At 39.8% G+C, this 13,409-nt stretch overlaps 1 protein-coding gene across 7 annotated transcripts in view; it reads right to left on the minus strand.

The window, feature by feature from the left end:
- The window catches only part of ncam1a (neural cell adhesion molecule 1a), a 269,343-nt gene extending 263,146 nt beyond the window's left edge, over positions 1–6,197 (minus strand). For all 7 annotated transcript variants that reach the window (XM_077504314.1, XM_077504312.1, XM_077504313.1 and 4 more), the window contains exon 1: positions 5,908–6,197. In XM_077504314.1, the coding sequence (XP_077360440.1) occupies positions 5,908–5,959 (52 nt within the window). In that variant the 5' untranslated portion in view covers positions 5,960–6,197. The remainder of the gene's footprint in view (positions 1–5,907) is intronic.
- Positions 6,198–13,409: the final 7,212 nt, after the last annotated feature.

Raw genomic sequence — 13,409 nt, forward strand, 5'->3', positions numbered from 1 at the left:
AGTCGTCTTATGAAACGAGGATTTCGACCGACCATTATTAAATGCGTACGGCATATGTGGTGTGGTTTCGCTGCCGTACTTCTTTCCACGACGGACCATTTGCGACCGTCTTGGCACTTGTCAAGATTAAACGACAAGTAAGAGTGCATAAAGTACAAATTAGAACTTGCTCTACGTTTAATGAGACATAAACCACCGACATAGGTTGAAGTAGAGACTGCATGTGTTTTTGATATTATCATAACCACATTAAAAGCGCCACCTGGTCCTTTCTTGTTCCTAAACCTGACCGAACCAATGTGTCTCAATTACTGTTTCTGTACATACTGTATCAAATGTGTAGAAGCGACGTTCTGCATATATATAACAGGAGAAGGGGAGGGCGGGGGGCTCTTTTTTGTATTATGTTTGTGCTTCTTCTCCCACATTCACTTTTCAATAGGAAACCCTGAGAGCTCACACAATGCAAATGGCTCACTGCTCTATTCACGCACTTATTAATATGCAAAAGGCCGGCCCATCGCCGTCTAACAGTGGCAGGAGATGAAATAGAGCGAGCGACTGTCAAATTCGAATGGCACACTAACAAATTCAGCACGAAGAAACATTGGTACGCGCTGAGGATTTATGAATAATGAAAGCATTATTTAGCTTTGCAGTGAACTTTGTTTGGTGATATACAGTATGAGGAATATTATTCCAGATTCGGCTTTTATTTCCCAGTGTACCTCCGTATGATACTCAACCATTTGTTTGAAACTATGTGAGCAAAAGTATTGGAACATGTTACTGACAGTTATGTTTCCCCTGTGAAATATACTTCGGTAATAGCTTAAAGTCCCGAAAACAACAAAAACAACAACTATTTTAATGCTAACATATAAATAACAAAAAAAGAACAACTAAATGGAACATTCTGCTGGCTTAATGCCAATACAAACAACAAAAAAACATCTAAATATAACATTCGCTACCTTATATAAGCAACAACAACACAAAACTAAATTTGAACATCACACTAGCTTAAAAGAAACATAGAAACAACAAAAAAATAAATAGATCATCCGGCTAGCTTAATATGAACAGATAAATTAAAAACGAAATAGAACATCCCACTCGCTTTATGCTAACATATAAACAGCAAAAAACAACTAACTAGAACATTCCGCTAGCTTTATGCTAACATATCTAAACAGTAAAAAAAAATAAAAAAAAAATAAAATAAAAAAACTAGAACATTCCGCTAGCTTCATGCTAACATATAAACATAATTAAAAAAAAAATACAAATTAAATACAGCATCCCACTAGCGTAATGCTAACATGCAAACAGCAAAAAACAACTAACTAGAACATTCCACTAGCTTCATGCTAACATATAAACAAAAAAAAACTATTAAATACAGCATCCCACTAGCTTAATGCTAACATATAAACAATAAAAAACAAAAACAAATAGAACGTCCCGCTAGCATAATGTTAACATGTAAACAACAACAACAAAACAACTAACTAGAACATCCCGCGAGCTTCATGCAAACATAGAATGGAAAAATCTATTGACATGCTAACAGTTAGAATCGACAGTTGATTTTTGAGGGGAGGCTGGAATGGATTAATGGTGTTTCTATTCATTTTAATGGGGAATAATAATTTGACATACAAGTAGGTGGACCCTACAGTAAAAACACAACAAAATGCGTAACCGACGTGAACCGTGGAAATGACAATGAGACTCAGTTTCTACCTTTCATGGATGTTGGTAGGATTTTTGAGCAGTCGTTATCTGCTCTCCCAAAACCTGTCACTTTTACGTTTTGATTGCGACACTGCAAAACATGTTCATCGTGTCACTTTTACACGCAGATGCTGCAGTGACAACGTTCCGGAGGCTCGTATTTATTTTGAGCACGACCTTATAATTTTGCTCTTGTTTGGCTGCTTTTTTTTTTTTTTTTCCCCGGCTCCACTTCGTTCAAAAATAGTCCATATTATTTTCATAGTGGCTTTGAACAAGCACAACCGCACGGCAGTTAAAGTCACATATGTTTGCCATTTAGCAGTTGTACATTTTCCCTCGCAACTTTCACTGTATCCTCGTCGGCGGGTGGGTGCAAACAACACTTGAAGCAGCATCGCAAACACGAAAGCGATATTTGACCACCTGTGTTATCCGGAGACTCCTTCTTTCGCCGCCTCAGCGTCCATAAAAAAAATCAGCAATCTTCGCAAAAGCCTTAAACTAAACAGATTCATGGAATTCCCACCATGCATAAACAGTTTTTCATTCAACAAAATACAAGCAGATTCTTCACAGCGATGCAGCAACAAGAAGGAAATCACATTTTGCCCGGGGGGGGGACTGTTAATTTGATGTTTATTTAGCGGAGATCTCGCACCCTGTTGAGCTGACACATCGGTCTCACTGAAGCAAATTAATGCAATGGGATTTTTCACACGGGCAACTATATCGCTGTTAACGCAACCCAAGCGGCTGTTAGGACTAAAAAGAGATTTGTGATAGCATTTGTTAAACATCAGGGGGGGGTAACATAGCACCCTGCTGGACGCCGCCTGAATATGTAAATGTGAGTTTCCTTGAATTGACTTGCTTCTCCAGGACAAATGAGGACAAGTTGCTATCCGTGTCATCATTTCGGGAGAAAAAAAAAACCGAATGGGAATCAACTCCATTTCAAACCAATCTGAAATCATCCAAGACCACCGACATGACAAATGTAATCCTCATTTTTTTAATCGCAACAATACCGCAAGCCAGAGAAGGGGGAGTCAGCCACGACACAAGACCACACTTTGGATTTTGTTGACTCAAAACTGCTGTATGGCTTTTGATTTGCTCTGAAACACAGGAAGACCCTTGTCAAATTGCGGCTAACCGTCAAGTCCGCTAATACGACGGGAAGCTAACGCAACGTCACGTTGGAAACGCTAACTCGTCATACAAGATGACATCCGAAATAAGGATCCTGTCTTAAGTACCACAATCTATCATTTTTTAAGTTGGATTGAATATAATTTAATTTCTGGAGTCTCATCTCAGCATCTTCACCGGCCTCAAAATTTAATTACCAGTGAACCGAATCAGGAACCGGAAATCAATAAAGCCAATTAAAGTTGCTCAACCTTCTAATAAGTAATACTGCCATTACCCTTTTAATACACCCCGGCCTATCAAATAATGCGATCAATTTCTTTGACTTTCTTCGCCGCCACCTCACAGATATCTCATTATAATCCTCTCGCTTCTTTTCTACTATTTTTCCTTGATGAGCTTATGTGCACTGCAGCCACTTTCTTAAAATATCTCCGAGCAATTCAGCATCGTTGACCGGGGTTGTCGACCGGACATATTAGCCACGCTAGTTTGACTCGCTAATAAATAGAAGCAAAAGCGAGTATGTTAAGATTTAGATTGCAGATGAAATTAAATGGGGGGGGGTTAAAAAAAAGGCAACAAGCGTCAAATCTCGCTCAGGTGGACAACTTGGAGTGCTATTTCTCAAAAAGCGCTGTTTGTTTGATATGTTACAGTAATGTGAACCCTGGTGCACACCGCACAGACACATTTCAAGTGTAGACTGTCATGTGCTGGAGTTGGATCCCAAAAGCACAGACACAAATAAAATTGTAACTATTTATTCACATAACTTGACTAGACGAGAAACAACGAGAGTTGCACAGAGGAACAGTGGTAACAGAAGCAATAATCCGACAAAGACACACACTTCTCAGAAGGCTTATATAGACAAGGAATCGATCTGATTGGTTGTGGCTAGACATGTGGGTAACAGGACTGACATGGAATTATCTGATTGGCTGTTGACCAGGTAAAGGGATTAAAGATTCTTGACATCACATAGACCTTGACATCACATAACATCAAATAGCCTAAAACCAGTTGAAACTAGATGCTAGTTACATCAGTTCAAAACAGACACTTGTTGCATCAGTACATAACAGAGACTTGACTTCACGGTCATGCCCCAATTTAACAGGTCAAGAACTCAAACTTAACCCTGGCGTGACCCCAGACATGACAGTAGACAAACGGTTACCGTTCAGATCAACCCGCCCGTAGACTACGATCAAATCGCAAAATTGTAAATAGATTGATTAGTCCAGTTTAATTAGCAGAACAATCTTCGGGACATCTAACGGAACAAGATCCACCTGTTCAAGTGGTTTTTGGTTTGATTACAAACAAACTGTGGTCCATTTTGATTTAGTTGAAATGAGAACACTACATAGACCAGATCAAATTGTGTGACTTTCGGTTTAAGTCACTCTCCAGATTTATTTTGGCAAAATTTGGACACCAGATGCCATTCCTGATGCGACGCATCCATTTTTTATGCGGCCTTTGGACCGGACTAGCAGTGGCTGTGTATTTGGGGCGGCAACCAACCCGCGGTGTGTACATCAGTGGTTCTTAACTTGGGTTCCATCGAACCCCAGGGGTTCGGTGAGTCAGTCTCAGGGAAACTGGCACTTGTGACTGTGGTAATGATGCATCGTGTTATTTCTTTATAGGTGTCTGATACTGCTCAGTGGCACAGTTGGTATTGTCCAGTAACCAGGAGGTTAGAATTTCATAATTTCTCTCGCAATTTACTTCATAAGCATTCCACATGCATTCAAATCTTAGCATTCAGCTTTCAGCATTCCCACGCAATTTCTCCAGAAATTGCACTTAGTCTAGTTTTTCATTTATTGGTATAATGTGCGCCTCGTGTTTTTTGTTTTTTTTTGTTTTTTTTTAATACTAATTCTAATAGACATGGGTATGTAATACCCTGTGGCATTATGGGAAAATATGCTTTGTTGGTAGCATTTAGCCTACGAGTTTGTTCGCATGTACTTACGAATATGTTACAACATACTCACCAGTAAAAATAATTCAGTTCTACACTTCCGTACGAACCAAATGTGGTATCAGATACTTGCAACCCTGACATCATCATGTGGTCAATCCCACTTTTGTCAGTGGAAACGCATCGCCAGCAAGTACTAGGTACCACGCTAAAAATACCTTTCTTCAACGTTTTGGGTGTCAAATGTAGGCTAATAACTGTCAGAAAATGAGAGGCCTCGTCGCCCAGGAATTCATCCGACACCGCAGTGCCGGTCGGTCAACCTGCTGCTTGCACACACGGGCTAAATATAACAGCTGGCGCATGAAGAGAAGAAACAGAACCGACAATGGCTAACTTTGCTCTTTGTGAGCGGGCGGGACGTCTCGTAAATCAACGATTCTTCCTTTCTCCAAAGGCCCCTGGGAGCCCTCCGAAACTTCACTTGGGGTCGCCTATAGAACTGGAGAGCAGATGCGAGGAGGAGGTTTGAGGTGGTTAAAAAAAAAAAAAAAAGGCTCCCCTAACCACAGGGGGCTTAGGATTTTGGAAGCTATTGTATACACTATTCAGCAGACTCCAAACGGATTAAAACACTGTCTGGACTCTCGCATAGAAACTGTTCTTCGACATCCACGTCGGAAAAGACAACCGCAGAAACGCTCAATAATATTAAATAAGTCATAAACCACTCAAAAATGCAAAAACAACTCTCAGTCCAGACACTTTTCCTTAAACTTCTGAACATGTGCACCACACATTTTGACACGTTAGGGTGGAGGAAAAAAAAATATGGACCACATGATGAGGAGTGGTGATGCTCCAGCAAAAAAAAGGTTGACTTTATCCACAAAAGCAAGTTTGAGCCCGACAAACTGATTCCAAGCCGCCATGCGTTTCATTTCAACCCGCTGCTGGTTGGCAACTTTTCCTTCGCCGGGTAACGAGCCGCCGCCGGAGGATGCTGCACCAGCAGTGCCTCGTTTTTGAAAAAAAAATTAATAAAAAATAGAAACACCCTAAAATAAACAACTCACCTGCGCAGGCGATGTAGAGGAATCCCCACAGGATGTTCCTTATTTGAAGCATGTTGACGAAGGACTCAGTGATATTCTCCTGGTTTATTAGGAAAAAGCTGGTAAACAAGAAGAGCCAGTAGGCGCCGTTCGCTCGGTGCTCCTTGTCGCTGCCCGTGTGCAAGCAACAATGAGTGACAAGCAGCAGCAGCAGCAGCAGCAGCAGCAGCAGCAGGAGCGCGCGCACCCGCACTAACACACACACGTGCACGCGCTCAATTGATACCAGTGCGATTACTCCGCCCGGTGGCCCCTCGCTTGCACGGCAGGCAGGCACGCACTGGAGGGAGGATGGAGGGAGGGAGGGATGGAGGGACAGGAGATGAGATGGAGAGGAGAGGGAGGAGGCGCATGACAAACTAGTGCGTGGAGCAGGCGGAGGAGACAGCAGATGGTCCGCTAATTCGGATTATTGAGCTCGCGTAAACTGCCCGCTTGCGGTTTTGGAGCCACACAGGAGAAACGATCAGAATCAAATAGTTGCAATTGGATAATATAATTAAGAAGGGAAAAAAAAAAAAAAAAAAAAAATATATATATATATATATATATATATATATATATATATATATATATATATATATATATATATATATATATATATATATATATATAATAAAAACCAGTATGGAAAAAAAAACAGAAACGTCCAATAATCTTATGAGGATAGTGGTCTACTTTTTCCATTAAAAAAAAAAAAAAAAAAGAAAGAAATTAAATTTAAAAATAAATAAATCACAGCCCTAAATAATATTGCACTTAAAAATAATGATATCATTGAATAGAATGTCAGGAAAGTTTTTGCTACATTTTTCGATGAGACATTTTGCTGGTCCTTTTGGTGTACACAGTTTGGCCACCTGGGGGCAGTACAATGCATAGAGACAGTCAACATTTCTTAGCAAGAATTTGCATTTGCATTGGATCATTTTGACTTCAAAATATAAATTGGAAATCTACTGTTTGCAGCAGGACTTGTACCGGCCCGGCCCGCAAATACCAAAAAAAAAAAAAAAAAAAACGCCTTTTGAAATTCATTGGGATTTCATTTTATTTATTTATTTATTTTGTAAACCTATAAAAAAATAAAAAAATAAAATAAAATCTTCAAAAAAAAAAGCCTGATAAACCTACAATACACATTTCCCATGAAAAAAAGCAGAGATAATTTTCCAAAAATACTGGGGGGGGGGGGGGGGGGGGAAATCCACACATTGGTGTCCATCAATATGTGGTCTCCTTTTTTTCTCTTCTTTTTTTTTCTTTTTCTTTTTTTTTCTAGCGGGTGTTGAGGGGGTCATGTTCAGGGGCCCTAAAATGCATCAGTTTCCTCAAGATCCACATACTTGGCAATTACCATCACTCATCTGTCTAGCCTGCTTCCGAGCTCATTTGGGCAAATTCTCCAGTAGAAACACCCAAAATGTCCAACTTCATGTGCAAATTCGGCCAGAGGTTCGTGAGACCTTTTTGTCTGTCCTATTATGACAGACATGTCAATTTCCAAACCCAGTTTTGTATCTGTTGCTGAAAACAGGCGTGGGAGGCAAATTTTGTTTTTCAGAATACATATTTTGGCAACCAAATCAATAAACGAGGACACTTAATTACCCGCCACTTATTCCTCTATTCGCCAAGGCCACTTTGAAGTACGCAAGCACCAAAATTGTTTGACTAATTCAAAGTTTAATTGAACTGTTGGAGCTTTTATTTCAGGAAGTGTTGAAGCTTTTATTTCAGTTAGCTCATGTCAAGTGTTTGCTTTGCCGAAAACAACTTGAAAGTTTTTACTCCGAGAATACCGCAAATGCAGCGTTATCGCTTTTTTTTGTTTCTTCAACGTGTTAGAAGTGCTTAGATTTGTGCTTATTGAGCTGAATGACAAAGGAAGTGTTTTGAAAAGATATGAGGCAGACGTTGCCTTTCAGGCTGGTACCTCACCGGAAGTGAAGAGCGTTGGCGTCCTCTACAGGCAGAACGGAGGCAACGCAGCGTTCCCTTCCTAGCCTGTAAAATAAATACAAAAATAAATAAATAAAGGTAAGTAAATACATAAATAACCTGTTATTTGAAATTGCGTTAAAATATGCTGACATACATTGATCTTATAGAAAGCATCAATACATACAGGTTAGGAAAAGCTTTCTTGGACAGCTGAAAATGTATTTCTCTAATTTACGTAATTTGAGTGAATGTAAATGATTAATCTTGAACACAACCACATGTCCAACCCAGTAATAGGGTGTCCAGATTTTTGCAACATTGTCAGTTGTTTAATTTTGTTTGCTCAGTTTGTTTGTTTGTTTGTTTGTTTGTTGTTATTTGGCCCAAAAATCATTAGAACACGGGTGTCTTGTCAACCGTTATTATATCCAAATGAAGTCATTCATTGTGACAGTGCACACCTGAGCCACACGTGGGCAGTATAATACACATACAGTATTCAGGTTTACAGCACATGGAGAGACTGTCAAAGCTGCGATCATATTTCGTCGTTTTTCACATGATCTGCGAGTAGTGTTATATTGTTTGTCTAATATATTGCCCCACCATTTACTATCGAATGTGAAATATCCATGATAAAATATACATTTTTTGATCAAATTACACCACATAAAGGGGCTTCTGGTCTTGTTGTTGTACTGCATCATGCCTCAAGATGGTGCTGCAGGACAAGGTTTCCCTCTATGGTTTAGTCTTGGGCTTGTTTTCTCCTAGTCCTAATATGTGGATGATCAGGCAACAATAACAAGAAACAGACTGGACGAGCCACAAAAAAAGACAAAGGATTTGGGCTTTTTTTTTTTTTTTTTTTTTTTTTTTTAATTCTAAAAAATAATTCATTCAGGCATGCTTAATTTACAGGGGTTAGTGTGACCGTTTGTAGGAGCTGTGCTACAGCTGCAGCAAAATCTCACTAGCAAAATCTACCTGGTTTTTCTTCCATGCAAAAAAAATAAGGTAGAGTTACTGCATGCAATCATCGTTAATCAAGTGGAAATGTTATTATTTTATTTTAATTATGTCTTTGTTATTATTTTATTTCATTATCATCATCATTGCCTTTCTCAACTGATGTAGTTATAAGTACAAATGCGGTAGATTTGACTGGATTAGTTGAATTTTCTGGTCAGCTCTTTTGTTCCCAGGCAGTCGCAGACTCCATGAAGCTCAATCGTCAGCGCCGATTCAGTGAATTAATGAAAACAACAAGGAGGTTAGGCTACTTTGGAATTTACTCCAACAACAACACAATATAGATTATGAATGTGTATACAAATTGAGTTTAAGAGGAGGAGTCATTATGTTTACAAAACAAAAAACAAAAAAAAACAACATAGAGACGGTGTGAAATTTGCACAAACTTACCAAACAGCTTGATGTTGTTTTTTGTTTCGAACATGAGATGCTGGAAAGATGCTTAAAGTACGGTGGCCGTAAAGGGCCCCAAAAGTCAAAAACACTTTTGACTACTCCGTATTACAGTGGTGTCCAAACTCGGTCCTCGAGGGCCCGAGTCCTGCAGGTTTTGGATGTTTCCCTGCTCCAAAGCACCTGCTTCCAATCAACAGGATCGTTATCAGGCCTATTTAGAGCTTGCTGATGAGCTACAGGTGTGTTGGAGAAGAGAAACATCCAAAACCTTGCAGGACTCCGGCCCTGCAGGACCGAGTTTGGGCATCTCTGTTGTATTACATGTAAAACGCATATATGAAAGATAATAAATGAATAAAAAATAATAATAATAAATAAATAAATAAATAAATAGCAGACTAATAGATAGGGATGTAACGATATCCAAAGATAATTATCACGATATTGTGGGGAGGTTGGCGATACAAAAAAGGGTCACAATATTGTAAAAAAAAAAAAAAAGAGCTCATATTAAAAAAAAGAACACAATATTGTGCTTTTGTACATTACAGCAATGCATATAAATAACCTACAATCTCTAATAACACCTAATATTGAGGCACTTACTTGCTAATTTGATTTTATTTGATTTGATTTATTGAACATATAAACAAGCAAACACCAGAAAAACAGAAATTATAATATATTATTAACCATATTATGTTCCCCTTCATCTGACCATTAGCGTGGATTTTAAACGTAGAAGGGCCAAAATATGTTGTATGAAAATTCAACCGCACTGAAAAAGTAGTCACCAGAGGGCAGAACTGGACTGGCACAAATAATCGGCCCTGGCATTTTGATTTAGGCCCGCCAGCCCAGCCTGATTTCCTGACCTCTCTTGGCTACCACATAGCTCTGCCTCTAATGTTTATTGGTTCAGTTTGATCTCTGTATTGTAAATGGATGAATGGGCTGCTCCTTCTAAATTGTGGGCGGGTCTCGCGGGGTAAAATGGAGTTCAATAATAATTGAATAGCACCACATCAGCCGCAAAGGACACCGGCCCACCGGGCATCTGCCCTGTATGCCAGATGGCCAGTCCAGCCCTGCCAAGGGTGCCAGAACTGCACAAATGGAAATAAACTTGACTTTTTTTTAAAAGATGTGCTGCTTTTTAATAGACGAGGATATTAATGGGATATGAATATGTCATTTAAACGTAGATGGCTAAAAATTGGTATCATCATGCTAATGGTTTGGCTTATGCACACAAAAAAATGCTTTATTACAATAAAGCGTTAAGTATGAAAATGAAGTGCAAAATATGCGGTTTGGAAAGTCCAGGTTCGAGTTTGTGTGCAGGTCACAGGAAGCATCGGCTGGAAACAGCAGTTGCTGCAAAACGATGCTTGCACACCAAAAACCACAAGCGTCTGACACCAACGTCAACCCACCCATCTTCTGCATAGCAACGACACGTCAATGCACCCTGGACCAACCAGATGAGGACAGCTTCACACTTCCACTTTGAAAGATTGTATGAAACTGGGTCGAGAAAAGATAGTTTTGTCGTGGTTCAGTCTACATCATCTCTTCTAAGATCAACGTAGCTGTTTGTGGGCTCCTCTGTCAGGAATGAATTGGTTGGCTTCTAACTGCTTGTTGTTATTGTTCCTGAAAATGTCTGGGAAAATATGGTCAAACAAAGATATATATATATATACACATATTTGTGGTGTTAAAAAAAATCGATTCGGCGATATATCGCGATACTACATCGCGCGATTCTCGAATCGATTAAATAAAAAAAAATCGATTTTTTTTTTTTAAAGAGCTCAGAATTGTTCATTCGGGTCTTACCGATTCAACGTCTTATCATCATTGCCTTTTTTGTGTGTGTGTGTGTGTGTGTGTGTGTGTGAATCGATTTTTAAACTTCCATTTTTAATGGAAAAATATTCAACAAAACGTCTGACTTCGGGTTAGGATTCACACCTTGAGCATGGAAGAATGTTATATGAACGGAACATTAAGCCTTAATATTTTATTTTAATGCTGTTCAAACATGAAACAGATTACAACCTCTATAAGACTGAAATTTCAGATAAATAAATAATACATTTTCATATAAATCTTACACTCTACAAGCTTACTGATTAGTATTTTCTAAATTTGAATGGAAAAAAATCGCAACAATCGACTTATAAATTCGTATCGGGATTAATCGGTATCGAATCGAATCGTGACCTGTGATACGAATCGAATCGTCAGGTACTAGGCAATTCACACCCCTAATATATATATATATATATATATATATATATATATATATATATATATATATATATATATATATATACATATATATATATATATAACAATATTAACTCATTCACTCCCAAAAACGTTTTTTTTTGTTTTTGTTTTTGTTTTGTTTTTAAATGCAAAAGCATATAGAAGGCTTTGGTGCAGCTTCTGACATGAAGAGGTGGCTTAAAACAATGATAGTTACTACAAAAAATGGCCAGCAGAGTGAGATCAGCAACAAGCTCTTTTTGATAGTGTTTTCACCAGAAATGTGAATATCAATGAAATGAATCTATTCTAATTGCTACAAAACGGAAACATACACAAATATAATTTTTTTTCCTGATGAAAGAAAAGACTCGAATGTTCCTTTTTGTAGGTTCCATGTTTTGATAGCAACAGAACTCAATATTCTGTGGGGCTTTTAAAATCAGTCAAAATCCAGTAAAACAGCTGGGAGCAAAGGGGGTTGCTTCAGTGAAAATGGCCGGGAGTGAATGAGTTAATAATAATAGGAATAAGAATAATGGGGCGGCTGGTTAGCACATCCATCTCCCAGTCCTGAGGATGCAAGTTCGAGTCCATGCTCCGGCCTTCCTGGGTGGAGTTTGCATGTTCTCCCCGTGCCCGCGTGGGTCTTCTCCGGGTACTCCGGTCTCCTCCCACATTCCAAAGACATGCATGGCAGGTTAATTGGGCGCTCCGAATTGTCCCTAGGTGTGCTTGTGAGTGTGAATGGTTGTTCGTCTCTGTGTGCCCTGCGATTGGCTGGACCAGTCCAGGGTGTACCCTGCCTACTGCCCAAAGCTAGTTGAGATAGGCTCCAGCACCCCCCGTGACCCTTGTGAGGAGTAAGCGGTCAAGAAAATAAATAGATGGATGGATAATAATGATGATGATGATGATGCCACAGTGAAGTTTGTTCTTTGAGAGGTTGTACTTCAAACAGGGCACCTTGCACAAAAGACTAGCGTAACAACCAAGCACAAGTTGTCAGTAACAGTGGCAACACAAGATGGCTGCCTCCCAAGAGGCCAGTTGTGAGTCCATCTTATGTACGTCCGTGGATGGAAACAACAAAAGGGCCACAGGCCTCAAATGCAATTTGTCATTGAATTTACAGGCTTGCGTTTGAACATTCGGTAAAAATTCCGAGCATTCGCGAATGCCTCTCTCTGCGGTTCACTTGGATATTGATCTTCTTCTTCTTCTTTGTCACTCTGTAGGCGTTCTATCAGAGAAATCCACTGCACACTCAGTGACTTCCTCTCTACTCTGGCCACCAGGCTGGAGATCAGGGGCTTGAGACTCTTGCCTCCCATCCTGCTCCCCAGAGGTTAATTACGTTCACTTTGCCAGGCGTGACTCGGAAAAAAAAAAAAAAGAGAACGAAAACCCACACGGGCCGCTGTCGCTAACAACTAGCCGCCTCCGAGGAAGTCTCGCTTCACATGTGACGTGTCGCCAACCTGCCCGGCGGACGGCTAATTAAAACGACACAACCCTGGATGCGCGGCGGCTTGTCGACGGTGCCGCGCGGCGCTTTGGCAACTCGTACTCCAGTCTCCTCGGAGGTGAATGGAAGTGGATTCCTCTTCTGCTGAAGGAGGTTGTCTGAGGCCTTCATACATATTCAGTAAGCATACAGACGGCAGAAGAAGGCATAGTGGGGCAAATTAGAACACAGTGCATTGCATTTATTTGCTAGTATGCTTCACTATAATGAGGTCAAACGATCAACGGTAAATCCAATGTGGTAGCAGGGTGTCAAGAAGGAGCAAAAAGCCACAATTTGAGAT

Source organism: Festucalex cinctus, chromosome 18, assembly GCF_051991245.1.
Source record: "Festucalex cinctus isolate MCC-2025b chromosome 18, RoL_Fcin_1.0, whole genome shotgun sequence".
Taxonomy (NCBI): Eukaryota; Metazoa; Chordata; class Actinopteri; order Syngnathiformes; family Syngnathidae; genus Festucalex; species Festucalex cinctus.